This window comes from Osmerus eperlanus, chromosome 7 (assembly GCF_963692335.1).
Source record: "Osmerus eperlanus chromosome 7, fOsmEpe2.1, whole genome shotgun sequence".
Lineage (NCBI taxonomy): Eukaryota > Metazoa > Chordata > Actinopteri > Osmeriformes > Osmeridae > Osmerus > Osmerus eperlanus.
The window spans coordinates 8,154,146-8,168,912 of NC_085024.1; the positions used below are offsets into that span (position 1 = coordinate 8,154,146).

Sequence of the window (14,767 nt, forward strand, 5' to 3'; positions counted from 1 at the left end):
TTTTGTTGAGAAAGCAATTTCGAGTGGAACTGCCATCTCGGATTTTTTATTTAGGTCGTGAAAGTCTTTGTAATTTGAGCGAGTGCGGGTTGCCCGTGAGACTGCCTAGGCGGCAGCCATGCAAGCGTCATAGTAGTTTAGTATTTTCGTAATTTTATAGTTCGGTCAATTCTACACCAAAAAACAGAAGGAGGGCAATGTTATGACGATATGACTATTGTGAAGACAGCCAGATGGTGATATGTTAATGTAGGTTGCTGTAAAAACTTTGATTGGTTTGCTACGTGAGAGCCCCGTCAGCCTCCGTTGACGATTGCGTCAGCTGTTGTCGATCTCTGATGAGTATTTTCTTAATTTCGTACCAGGGTCAATTCTACATCAAAAATCAGAAGGAGGTCAGTGTTTTAAAGATATGGCGATTGCGAAGATAGCCAGCGGGTCAGCATATTTTTGTGATGTGTAAAACTTGGAATTTGAGTGACACCACGGCTTGTTTTGACGTTAGCCTCAGTCAGACTCGGCTCGCCCACTGGCTATTTTCAGTTAGCAGACGGTACTGTTTGAATCGCGATTCCATACTGCCAGTGACAACGTTGTTACAGTAGCTTGTTTCAAAGGGGGTTCGCAGCTGTTTCAAATGGTGTTCTTAATGAAATATGCAATATGAGTAGGCTAAATGCTTGAAAATATCACTAGAAGGGAAAAACTTAGAGGACGGACCCACCTGCAACCGACGCAAGCAAGCACACCCTACAATTTCCCCAGAAATTGTACTCTCTATAGTTCTAACAACGACTTTACCGGCAGTAGCTATCTCAAGATGGAATCGCGATTCCAATAGTACCATCTGCTAACTGAAAATATACCCCCAAAAACGTAAATAAGCTTGACATTTATTTAGGGGAAAATCCCTCATTCATAAAAATCTCAGTGGTAGCGATCATTGTCAGTAACAACACAAAATGCGATATAGCCCTGTGTGGAGAAGCTGCCCCGGTAAATTGTACTAACGTCACTGTGTCCAATCCCGACCGCTGTAAACTACTATTGTCCAAACCCGAACGGGGTTTGGACACTCAGTTTCCGGTCTTTTTGCCAGCATTTTCTTTTGCTATCGCCAGCAAAGTGTAAGTAGTATTATTTTAGGCATACCAAACAATCTACGTGTAAAATTTCATGAACATATATGGACGTTTACATGTCTAAATAATATAGGAAAGTTACTTTGGCAGAAAGACCACTCGGCGACACTCGGGCGACGATCTTTACTCTGACAAGTGTGTCTGTGTTGTCATCGTACTGCTACTATGGGTTAGCATATGAGTGTATTTCAATGCTAGCTTAACACTACTTTGTCTTGCCAATGAAAATACACGATCATGTGTGACGTGATCTGTAGTCGAGGGGAGGAAGGGATGGGGACTAGCAAACTTTGAGAAGAGTTCAACAAAACATCCAGCAGGTGGTGGTATACAGTCAAATTGAGATTATAGTTTGGAGTTTTTTATCTTATTGTGGAGGACATAACTACGTCCCCGGATATGTTGACAGCATTGATGGTCAGTTTGGTGACCCTGGATCAAGTTAATATCCCCAGAAAAACAGCAGTGGCCAGTGTTTAGAAGTGCGGTCGGGTTTGGACAAGGGTAGCGCACGGCTAATTTACCGGCGGCAGCGTCTTTTGACCGGCTCTAGTAAAGGCTAAGCTAACTCTAAATTTTTAAACAATATTTAGCTCGAAAGGTAAGAAGTTAAAGCTTAACGTGAAATCAGTAAATCAGCTGAAAACGTGATACGATTATTTTTATCAATATTTGAAGTGGCATTTTATCAGAATGTTAGCTAAAAACCGGTCGGGATTGGACACAGTGACGCTACTACAGTACAGTACTAGGCTGTGTTTGTCTTGGTAGCGATTACGTTGGTTGAATTCGATTTAACGTTCCGTTGTACGGTTTAGGCTGAAAATAATTATTTTCATGAACAGATGGACAAAGTTTAGGCTGTGGCAATGGAGTTCAGGTTAGTAGTCACTAGTCAGATAGTTTCACCTATTGAAAGACTTGATTTAAGTAAGGGTAGTGCCAGAGAATGTCTAATATAGAGAAAACTGCCACGCTCGGGAAACTTCCGGGTTCTGAACTGGTTGCAGTTCCACTCTAGTTCCATAGGAGGGCGCTTAACGGTCGAGTGCCGAATGAATGGAGGTCTATGGAGCTATACCCCTCAAAATCCACTTTTCTCAGGATATTTTTTTTTTTCTAGTAATTTGAATTTTGAATTCGAAAGGGGAGGCAAAACAAATACACACTGCTGGGTGTTAGATTTTTTTGAAGTCGCCTTTCTGTTCTAAAAAGCCTTTTAAAATGTCATTGACGTCATACACATCGTACGACCAGAGATATTGTTTTACGGCAAGCTCTGGTCACTTCCTTTTTTCTCTCGAGCTAACACAGCTGACAGGTTAGGCTCTCCTTGTCAATACACATGCTAGAAAGAGTTTTGGGTTGCTAATGTTGTTGCTAATGTTGCTAATGCTCTGACATTCTGATTCTGCTTTCGAATGCCATCAAGCGGGATCTCTGGTCGTAGTCAGTCCTTCACTAACCAATCAGCATTCATTAGCAGAATGCTAGCGTGTTATGGGCAACAACGACTCACCCTGTAAGAAATAGAAAGGACATAAGTGCTTGTTCATTCAATTTTCGATCCATGTTGAACATATAAAAGCTACAATAAAATCTGAGATTTCTCAACGACAATCAGGTGAAAGAGACAAATTTAGCCGTTGAGCTCCATAGACTTCCATTCATTCTGCACTCGACCGTGATCACTCCCAGTGGAACTCTGGTGGAACTGCAACAAAATCGGTACAATGGGGCTTAACAGGGAGTGGCCAGGCTCTCCTTAAACAGGCTCTGGTAGTGCCGAACATGTTCTGTCGCCGTTTGACTTCCTACTGTAAACAACTGTGGAGATGTTTTTGTTAGCTACTAGACTAGACTAGTGTGTCTCGCGTAGGCTACAGCGTTGCAGTGAGTTACACTGGTTTGAAACCACAGGTAATTATAATTCCACTCACAAATCGTTTACTTGTAATCTAATGTCATAATAAATCCTACAACGAAAATGTATTTGTGAGGAATGTTTATTTTAACGATTAAAAACAGATGCATCATAGACCGCTGTAGTATGTGTTGCCCGGGCAACAGAGGCTAATGTCATGATGCTAATGCTTCAGTGAAATAGTAGACTACTGTTTCCGAAAATAGATGTACTTACTTAATAATATCAGCTTATATTGTACATTACACATCACAATTGTGTGTCATGTCAGAAGGTAAAACAAGCAAATGGTTATCACCCAGGCCTCTTTCCTTGTGGCGTTTCTGCAGCTGCCTTGCAGTAAAGCCGTTAGCCTAGCAATCTCCCAGAAGTTAACAAGCTGCTAATGTTCTGCTAGAGATAGTCACGCGAGTTTTCGTGACGTTAGTGACGTTAGTAGCGTCAGTGACTGTGGCTAGCAAGTTAGTCACCATTCACTTTTCGCCACAAAAACTTAATTTCTACTTAAACCGTGCAACGGAACGTACTTAAAATACAAGCAACTGAATCGCTACCAAGACGAAACTTTTGACACCTAGGTTGTCTGTACAAATATTGACTGAGGCTTAGGGGGGCAAAAATAAATAATAACAATATATGTGAGAGAACAAAGGTTGTGCCCTTGCCGAAGGCAAAGCACACCCAATAAATATAGCTTCAAGCAGCAATGGCAGATTCCTCCAAACATTGCGAACCTTTGAAAAATGTATATTCTTCACAAATTGTCACTGTATAGAAAAATCCATGCTGCAGACTGACCAATGGGATACCAAATCTGAAATGCAATACCATCAAGATCCATAAGGGCCTTCACTTCAAGCCAAGGAATAAGTGGGGGCTTGGTCAGCCCACAATCTCCTAAAATGTTGTGTGTGCGTCTCGCCAAGCTCGCGCGTGTGTCAAGGGAAAGGCAGAGTGTGTGAGAATGTGAAACGCGCGTGCGCTGAGGAGCAGAGGGAGACTTTTCATTGGAAATATCCCTAGCAATTAGCCAAGCATGCATATTTGAAATATTCACAATAAATCTTTTTCATCTTACGGTCAACCTTTTTCAGATTTGTGTACTTAACATTCTCAGGAGTCTTCATATGAACTTGTGATTGAATAAGATTATCAGTTTTTGACTGGCGGATGTGTAAAGCATTATTTTAGCGTTAGCGATAAATTTGATTTGCTTTATAACAATCATTTTTGGAGATATGAAGTTGCCTTTGCACATGGTAAGATGTTGTAATGTCTTCCACGTGACATACCAAGTTTGGTGTTGATTAGGGATGGGTATCGAGAACCGGTTCTTGTTTAGAACCGGTTCCCAGTGAATCGATTCCTTGGAATCGTTACCAAAATTCCTTAATGATTCTGTTAACGATTCTTTGTGCCGTTGCGCATGTGCGAACTTTTATAGTTTATTCAGACAGACTGCAGCAAACATGGCAACTAGGAAGAAGCGTTCTAAAGTTTGGTTGTATTTCACACGAAAAAATAACAACAACGCCACTTGTAACGCGTGTAAAAAGTCCCATTATTAAACTGAGCATATCGATTTTTAATCCATTATTAAACTTAGCATTTTAATTGTTTAACCTTTTAATAGTCCTGTTAAATGTGCCTGAAAACGCCTAAACAACATACCCAAAGTACATTGAAAGCTGTTGTTGAACCATTTGGAGTACATGCATGTAAATGGTCTCTTTTGAAAGGTGACACTGAAGTTATTTCCCCTGTTGTTAGGACCCCTGTAGTAAGTCCTACTGGTGTTGAGTAATAGAAGCTTGAACACAAGGAAGCTGAAAGTTTCTATCTCCGACTAGATTTTGTTTTGAAAACAGAGGCCCGAAGAGGCCTAGAGGTGTTATTAGCTCATTTCAGAGCCAGTCAAAGCCAGTTTGAGAAATTCGTTTAGAACGAGTGTGTGTGTGTGGGGGTGCAGGACGCACAGACCTAGTTGGCTGTAGAGGGGAGAATCGATAAGAGAATCGCTAAGGAATCGAATCGATAAGCAGGAATTGATAAGGAGTCGGAATCGTTAAAATCTTATCAATACGCATCCCTAGTGTTGATATCTCAAAGATTTGCTGAGATTTGACCCAACTTCCTGTTTGGTTGCTTTGTTGCCAAATTTGATTGGCTGTACCAGACAAACGGTTTTGAAAGTAAAAAATCTGTTGAAGAATTGAGTGAGGGTTGCTCTGACGATGATACATGCCAATTCTGGGGAAGATTGGCCAAAAATTGTAGGAGAAGTAGCAAAAAAACGTGTTTCCTAAATCTTTATTGTACAGAAAAATCCAATATGGCGGCTGTTATAGGTTCTTGAGGCTTTTTTGTTCCTCATGAGAAATAAGTCATATCTAATGAATTTCAGAATTTTGGGACAAATGGGATGCAAATGGCATCACTTTGAAAATTGGCAAATTGGGGTGTGGCCTGTAGCGCCACCTTCAGTCTAAAGTGGCCCATGTTTGGTATGGTAGTTACTAATGTGCTGCAGGTTCACCATGCCAAATTTCACAACTTTTTTAATTACTGGTCAAGGGGCTGCCATTGACTCCCATGGAACTACCGAATGACAGTACCGAACTACCGCAAATGACGAATGAAACAGGCTTGGTTAAAGAAATCCGAGATTCTGGCTATCTTCAGCAGGCTCGTATCTACAAAAGGCAGCCTCCCTGACGTTTATAGTGTAGAATGGAGTGAAATACAACATTGTGCACACTGCCAGTGAGCGACCCGACTGACTGAGGCTAACGACGTCAAAACAGTGTAACGGGGACGCAGTCTCACTCAGATTGCCAGTTTTACACAAATCACAAAAATAATCGGACCAGCTGGCTAAAAGCAGAATTCCCATATCTCTTGAAAGCTGCCCTGCTCGACTTTTTAGGTGTAGAATTGACTGTAAAACTGTAAAATTATGAATTTTGTGACACGACGTGCAGACATGGCTGCCCAGTAGACCGCATTCTCACTCAAATTTCAAGACTTTCGTAACCCAAATCAGAATTCTGATGTGACAGATTAATGGGGAATTGCTTTCTCTCTTAAAGGCTGTCCTCCTCGACCTTTTTGGTCTTTTTAAATCGTACTATTTGTATAATCCGTGTACTTCTCTAGCCATTATAAAGGCTATCCTTTCCTGGTTTTCTGCAACCACATTGCGTGATTTATTCATCTTCGTCTTTGCTCCATAATAACATGTCAACAATCTATAATGACGCCGTAACATGCCACGATATTATAACTAATTATATTAGGCTATAATTACATTTGTCATGCCATGAGCATAATATGCGTTCATTACAAAATGGTTAAATCTGCTTTAAAATAACGGAAATAAACTTTACTAACAACCGTCATGTATGTGTGCAACCAAACGTAAAATTTGCTACAATAAAGGCAGGCAACTGTACATTATCAAGTCCTTTCTCCTTGTTCTCATTCAGCTCAGGTAAATCAGTGATTTGCTGATGTTCCCTTTTGTGCTCGTCCCCTGTTTGTATCCGCGAGCACGTTTCCAGGCAACTGATGTTGCAACAGCAAATAAATGGGGTGCTAGTTTACCCATTTCGGATTGGTTTCAAACTTAGCAAAAATCAGGAAAAATTATTTTATGAAAAAGGTAGTAGTATGAGCCAGGTTCGATAATCTAACAAAAATTATTGGGGGAGATAGTTTTGTAAATGTTGACTGGAGTTAATAGACTAAAAACGACCGGAAGAGCCGGGTGCCTAACCGTAAATGCAATACCACCTACATCCACCGGGGCCGTTGCTTCAAGCCGAGGGGCGAGGGGTTGGCGTCTTGGATCGCTCCATTGACAACCGTTAACTTCCTTGAAGGCGGGTACTCTGATGAAAATTAAAACTATTGGATCTGCTCAGAGCCACTCTGATCTGCCATAACCAATCGCTAGCGTTCGCCTTAGCCAACTCCTTCACCACTACTATAACGGAGCTGCCGTAGCTGGAAAATCTAACTTTTCCCGAACCCCGTGGGGAGGAGGGCCACAACATCTTGGCCACCAACAAAACTTAGCAAAGATTGTTCTTGCTCCGGCTTTAACTTTTGGATATTCGGCAGCGTTGCCACAACGGACCGAATGAATGGCTTTGCTCGCATCTTTCTCCACTGCCATTACTGAACTACAACTCAAACTAGCACACAACATCAACGTCATCGTTCTCAGCCACTCTCTCTGTTTGCTGATTGGCCCTACAAAAAATGTATTAGAGAAAACCGACATGTGTCGAATTCCCAGACCTAGTACAAAAGCAAAATCAAAATTGAGCGGAAGTACGTAGGAGGGCAGAGCCAGGCTAAGGAAAATTACCCACACAGTGGGTAGTTTCAGGGTAGTAGAGCATGTAACTTTTGCTTGTATTAAATCTGTCCCTAGCGTCTGCAATATTTCGACCAGTGTGTTAGCAGCAGCTGGTCTTGTTGAAGCCAGAAGGATATACCTAACCTACCCACATAATGGGACCGTGCTAGCCTAGTACCAGCAGGCAAGCAACTCAAAAGTGATATTAACTGGTAATAAGTAGGCTTATATGATCCCTTGGATAGTAATATGGCTATCCCTGTAATCTCTACCAATGTCAGCAGTCAACTAAGCATGGTTAGTGTCTGTATTAAATTCATGAATTACTGTGCAGGAAAAACAGCACCGTGAAGCTACAGATGTAGAGAAGGTTGGTGATGAATCAGCATCAGGGGTTCAGGTGAGAAGTTGAATTGTCCATTTTGTTAAAGATTGCATTAAATTGCTGTTTTTTAGAGATGTTTAGACAGGGCTCGAAATTAACTTTTTGGCTTACCAGCCAAAATGGCTGGTAGATGAAAAAAATTACCAGCCAATAATATTTTTTACCGGCCAAAATTAAACCTGGCATTTCAGACTTACTCTGAAATTGTTTGACATAAACAACCTTTACCTATGATTTTAATATCATTGTAAATCACTCTCAGAATGGATTAAACAAAATCAACCAATTTTACTTTTTGAAATAATGTATTAATTCAGGGGGTTCCAGGGGCTTACTAGCCTACTCCTCTTGCTCAATGTGAGATGGTTTGTCCTTGTCCATGAGGTTTGTTCTTCGCATCGGACTAGCTGGCTAAGAGCAGAATTCCCATATCTGTTGAAATGCCCTGCTTGACTTTTTTGGCGTAAAACTTTTGTTGTAGAATTGACCGAACTGTAAAATTATGAACTTTGTGACATGACGCGACCAAGAAAGAGACATGACTGCCGCCTCGTAAGACTATGCGGTCTATCTGGCGACTCACTCACTCAAATTTCAAGACTTACGTGACCCATATCAAAATTCTGATGTGACAGATCAATGGGGAATTGCTTTCTCTCTTAAATGCTCGACCTTTTTTGTCTTTTTAAATCTAACTATTTGTATTATCTGTGTCATTCTCTAGCTTTTATAAAGGTTATCTTCCCGGTTTTCTGCAACCTAGATGCGCGCACAACTGTTCGTGTTGGCGTTGCAAGCTTTTGTTTTTACCATGACGGGCGCGGTAGTCGGGAGCTGTACTCCGCAATTTCACTCGCCAAATGGCGGAGCATCGGACACAATTTAGTCGCCAGCCCAAAAATCTACACGCCATTGGCGCTTGGCGGGTGCCAATTTCGAGCCCTGTTACCCATGAATGTTATCATTCACACTTATACTTGTAGGTAGTAAAAAGGTGCTATAAATTGGGATGCCCAAATGTATGCATCATATAATTAATGCTGGGCAGTGTCCCTACCAAAGCTGAGACCAAACCTACGCCCTTGATACAGATACATATCCAGACAGATACATATCCACAGATGAAAATTAGACCTAAACAGAACAATAACATAATGCTAATTGTAGCTGACAGTCGATGGTCAGATGCAACAGATGTGAATATCTTGTAAATCCTTATTAAATCTTATGTCAATCACTATTCACTATAGATTTATGGGATTATATGGACTGTTACCTAGACAAAGTGGCACAGGGTAATTCCATCTTCTTACTGGCCCGGGCATACATGTAATGTGTGAATTACCCTGTTGGGAGACATAGAACACGCATACAAACATGTCTCATATTTTAAATCACATGGTGATTGTGCAGACATCAAACACAGGGCATGAATGCATGTCAAGCTTAGTGCACTACCAGATATACCATTATGCAGCGTTTCAACAATCCACCCTGTGTGTCAGTGTTTTGATCATGTTAACAGTGGGTGGATGAGCTCCTACTGTGGTCTATGCGGTTAACAGAACATAACCGGGGACATTAATTAATCCCCCTAATTCCATGTTCTGTGTGATATTATTTTAACTTTAATAGGAAGTTTAGTTTTTGAGCAATAAAATGTCATCAGTGTAGAGCAGGGGTGTCAAACTCTGGCCAGCGGGCTAAATCTGTAAATCTGGCCCGTGGTGTATTTATATTTGGCCTGCAAGATAATATCACATTTCTATTTGAGCTGGCCCGCCAGTAAGGTAGTGGTGGGCTGTCAGGGCCAGCAATGTCTTCTCTGCTGGCCTAAACAGTGACTTGCGTTGCCCCGCCCCCCCCCCCCCCCCCCCCCCACACACACACACTGCGCTAACGCATGCACCTCTAATACTACAAATCCCAGATTTTTTTTCTCCAATACATATGAAATATGGCCCGCGACTTTGACCAGTTTTTAATTTTGTCCCCTGTGTATCTGAGAGCTTTCTGATTAAGGGGAGCCTAGGTTTATTTCAGGGCATGCTTTCTGAACAGGGTGCTAGACTAGATATTAGGGGCTAGGGGCAAAATCAGAGACAGTTTCAGCCTAATAACTGGAGTCTGCTTCTGCCTCTCACCTTTGGGGTCCGCCCACCTTCAGCACAAAAGCTATAAATATCCTCGGATTATGAGTCGACTTCCTAACCACAAGTGTTTCTGACATGGTTTGAGTTTCTCACCTGCAAAGAGTAGCCTTGGTCGCACTGAAAGGACACCATATCACCCACAGTGTAGCGATCCCCCACTTTTGTACTGTGGCTGGGGACTTGAGGCTCTGGGCAAGAATCCAAACCTATTGCTTAGAACAGAGTCACAAACACACAAGTGGCGACAGCAATCACTCATCGGCAAACAAGGGAATGTTGGTAAACACAGAACAACAAGCACTCCAAAAATTTAACCAGAGTATGTCTTTCTGGTTGCTGACTACTAACACTTAACACTGAATGACAACAAATCTGTGTAATTAGAGTGAAATAATGATAATGATTATACATTCTGTATCTACATGTGTAATTAAAAACTAAAGGTAAGATGGTCCCAGATACCGAATAAGTACAGACAAAATAAAGCCAGAAGGATGAGAGTTATGGAAGCAAATCGTGACCAAAATTAAAATGAAAATTCATTTCCAGAAATGCTTTTTCATTTTAAGACTGTGGCTGCATTATTTGACTCATAAATGAAATTAGTAATCAATCATCCTATTTGCATTTTAATTTTCTTCTTCAAGAGTGCTCAATCTTTCACTTAATTAAAATGAAAAAGAAATAGACATTTGAGGTTTAATTTTCAAAACATGCCCCAGCAAATAGATACCAAAATTCAATTTGAAATGTAAAATTTGAAAATGAAAATGCATTTCCAGAAATGCTTTTTCATTTTAGGAATGTGGCTGCATTATTGGACTCAAATTTGAAAATGAAAATGCATTTCCAGAAATGCTTTTTCATTTTAAGAATGTGGCTGCATTATTGGACTCAAATTTGAAAATGAAAATGCATTTCCAGAAATGCAAAATGAACGAAAAAGCATTCTGAGCGGCGCAGCAGCTTCTTCAGCTCCCTGCTGACCGAGCTACCCATCTTGTTCGGTAGGGGGCGGTGTGCACATCTGCATTGCATTACATTGCAAATGTGCCGGGAAATTGATTGAATTGCCGGGTCTTTAGAGGACCCATCACATACTGAGCAACTTGATGTCAAACAATGACTAAAACAGTGGCAGAGCTACTATTAATGTGAATCCCCGCAAAGCAGCTGGGCCGGACTCTGTCTCTCCAGCCACCCTCAAGCACTGCACTGACCAGCTGTCTCCGGTGTTTACCTACATCTTTAACACCTCCCTTGAGACATGCCATGTGCCAGCCTGTCTCAAGTCCTCCACCATCATCCCTGTGCCCAAAAAGCCAAGGCCAACAGGACATAATGACTACAGACCCGTCGCCCTGACCTCTGTGGTAATGAAGTCTTTCGAGCGCCTGGTGCTGGCACACCTTAAATCCATCAGTGACCTTCTACTGGACCCCCTGCAGTTTGCCTACAGAGCCAACAGGTCTGTGGACGATGCAGGTAACATGGCCCTCCACTTCACCCTACAGCACCTGGACTCCCCAGCATCCTATGCCAGGATCCTGTTTGTGGACTTCAGCTCTGCCTTCAATACCATCATCCCCGCCCTGCTTCAGGACAAGCTCTCCCAGCTGAACGTGCCTGATTCCACCTGCAGGTGGATCACAGACTTCCTGTCTGACAGGAAGCAGTGCGTTAAGCTGGGAACACAAGTCTCTGACTCCCGGTCCATCAGCACCGGATCACCTCAGGGCTGCGTCCTTTCTCCTCTGCTCTTCTCCCTGTACACCAACAGTTGCACCTCCAGTCATCCGTCCGTCAAACTCCTGAATTTTGCGGACGACACCACCCTTATTGGGCTCATCTCTGGTGGAGACGAGTCTGATTATAGGTGGGAAGCGGCCAACCTGGTGACCTGGTGCAGCCAGAACAACCTAGAACTCAATGCTCTTAAGACAGTGGAGATGGTTGTGGACTTCAGGAGGAACACAGCCCCACTCACCCCCATCACCCTGTGTGACTCCCCAGTCAACACTGTGGAGTCCTTCAGCTTCCTGGGCACTATCCTCTCCCAGGACCTCAAGTGGGAACTGAACATCAGCTCCCTCATCAAGAAAGCACAACAGAGGATGTACTTCCTTCGGCAGTTGAAGAAGTTCAACCTGCCAAAGACAATGATGGTGCACTTCTACTCAGCCATCATTGAGTCCATCCTCACCTCCTCCATCACCGTCTGGTACGCTGCTGCCACTGCCAAGGACAAGAGCAGACTGCAGCGTATCATCCGCACTGCTGAGAAGGTGATTGGCTGCAATCTGCCTACCCTCGAGGACCTGCACACCTCGAGGACCCTGAGGCGAGCGAGGAAGATTGTGGCCGACTTCTCCCACCCTGGACACTCCCTGTTTCAGTCACTCCCCTCCGGCAGAAGGCTGCGGTCCATCAGGACCAATACCTCACGCCACAAAAACAGTTTCTTCCCTTCCGCTGTTGGCCTCTTCAACAAGGCCAAGGGACCACACTGACTCTAATGACTTCCTGCTTAAAACACACTGCTTTTTGCACTGCATTACAAAATTGTATCTTGTACATTTGTATTTTTTGTAATATTTGTATTTTTATATTGTAATTTACGGCAACTTATATTTTATTTTATTGTATATTTAATTATATTCTAATCCCACTTAGTACTGATAGTTTATGTACCCTTAGTATAGATAGTCCACATATTTAAATTTTAGGTCCCTATATGTTTATTGTATGCACCTTCCTGCCAAAGCAAATTCCTTGTCTGTGCAAACTTTCATGGCGAATAAATCCCATTCTGATTCTGATAAATCTGTGACGGCAGAGTATGCAGCCAACCTCTCTATGACTTGTTCTACTCGGTCACGGGCATCAGACTCAGATATATTATTGGATTGTACCTGCTCAGTTAATTCTAACAGTGTTTGCACAATTTGAGGGAGCGCCATGATCTGTGATGCGTCCTCTAAAGCAGTGGTCTCCAACCTTTTTTGCGCCACGGACCGCTTTCATGTAAGACATATTTTCACGGACCGGCAGGGACGGACTGGGAGGAAAGATAGGCCCTGGATAGCAGCGCTGCTAATGCATGCTCATTCTGGGTTTGATGTGATCCTAGTTAGTGACTTCCACACCTGATGCGAGCGCGCGGAGCGCTTCCACACCTGATGCGAGCGCGCGGAGCGCGCGAGAAAAATAGTTTAGCTGATTTGAGCGAAAAATAGTTTTTGGAGTTTTATGTCAAATAAACATAGCTGTTTTTTCAATTGACAAAACCATGTCTAGTGAATGTGATGTATTTTTGTCTCTTAATTTTTCAGCCCCATCTTTACGTTTCTTAGCCTGGTTTTCCATCGTTATATTGTTACTAGCTAGCTTTCGATGTGTCAGTCCCACTGTTGTGTGTGACTATAAGCTACGACAGTGACACCTGAAGTGCGTTCCTTATATCCAGTTTAGGCCTATTCCATAATTTTGTTTGATTGCTGTCACGGCAGAAAATCCCGCTTGATGTTGGAAATGGAAGCAGGGTTTTCAGTGCTTTAGTGGCGATCTCAGGATAGCCTTCATCCAAAACACCGATAGAGTTGTTGTCTCAAACAGGCTTAATTGAGTGGTAACTATCACTTGTCATGTGTCAAGAGGAAGAGAGGCGCATGATACCGCTGAATAAAGCCCACAAACTTGCTAAAAAATGAGTAAACAAACGTCTTTGCAGAGCTTTTTTGCTCAGGGGAAAAGGCCCGCGGAGAAGGAGAGAATCCGGTCATTTTTCAGAATAAAACGTCTTTCAGACTCTGATAATCAATTAAAAGGAAATAATGTTATTAATTATTTTTTGTGCGGCCCGGTACGAAATGACCCACGGACCGGTATCGGTCCGCGGACCGGTGGGCACCGGTTGGGGAACGCTGCTCTAAAGACCCGGCAATTCAATCAATTTCCCGGCACATTTGCAATGTAATGCAATGCAGATGTGCACACCGCCTCCTACCGAACAAGATGGGTAGCTCGGTCAGCAGGGAGCTGAAGAAGAGCGGCTACTGACGTCACTCTGCTGCGCCGCTCAGAATGCTTTTTTGTTCATTTTGCATTTCTGGAAATGCATTTTCATTTTCAAATTTGAGTCCAATAATGCAGCCACATTCCTAAAATGAAAAAGCATTTCTGGAAAAGCATTTTCATTTTCAAATTTTACATTTCAAATTGAATTTTGGTATCTATTTGCTGGGGCATGTTTTGAAAATTAAATCTGAAATGTCTATTTATTTTTCATTTTAATTAAGTGAAAGATTGAGCACTCTTGAAGAAAATTAAAATGCAAATAGGATGATTGATTACTAATTTCATTTATGAGTCAAATAATGCAGCCACATTCTTAAAATGAAAAAACATTTCTGGAAATTCATTTTCATTTTGGTCACGATTTGCTTCCATAGAGGGTCACAGAAAACAGCCATCTTAAGAGGAAAGACCCAGTATCAAGGGCATCTGAAGTAAATGAACATTTGACTGTGAAGTTATTCTATAAATAAGTTATTCTATGAATAACATACAGTACTGTACATAGAACAGGCTAGAGAAACACAATGGGTAATGGGAATGGAGTCAGACTACTAGAATGGTGGGAGGGTGAACACATGCAGAAGGGCAGCTAGAAATTTCTTTCTCCTCATACCTGTGTACTCGAGGTGAAACCCCGTGGCTGACAAGCTGATGTCTGACTGGAAGGTTAGGTACAGGTTGTTGGATGTGCTGTTTAGCAACTGAGGGATGGTGGTGCCTGAA

General features: G+C 42.3%; 1 protein-coding gene across 5 annotated transcripts in view; it reads right to left on the bottom strand.

Annotated features, from left to right (window-relative positions):
- Nucleotides 1–14,767, bottom strand: part of LOC134022944 (CUB and sushi domain-containing protein 3-like) — a 403,505-nt gene that overhangs the window by 164,185 nt on the left and 224,553 nt on the right. For all 5 annotated transcript variants that reach the window (XR_009930720.1, XM_062464691.1, XM_062464690.1 and 2 more), the window contains 3 exons: nt 14,658–14,762; nt 10,061–10,179; nt 9,091–9,160 (listed from right to left, as the gene is read on the bottom strand). Coding sequence is in view for 4 of the 5 variants with exons in the window: in XM_062464691.1 (XP_062320675.1) it covers nt 9,091–9,160; nt 10,061–10,179; nt 14,658–14,762 (294 nt within the window). In the remaining variant the exon portion in view is untranslated. The remainder of the gene's footprint in view (nt 1–9,090; nt 9,161–10,060; nt 10,180–14,657; nt 14,763–14,767) is intronic.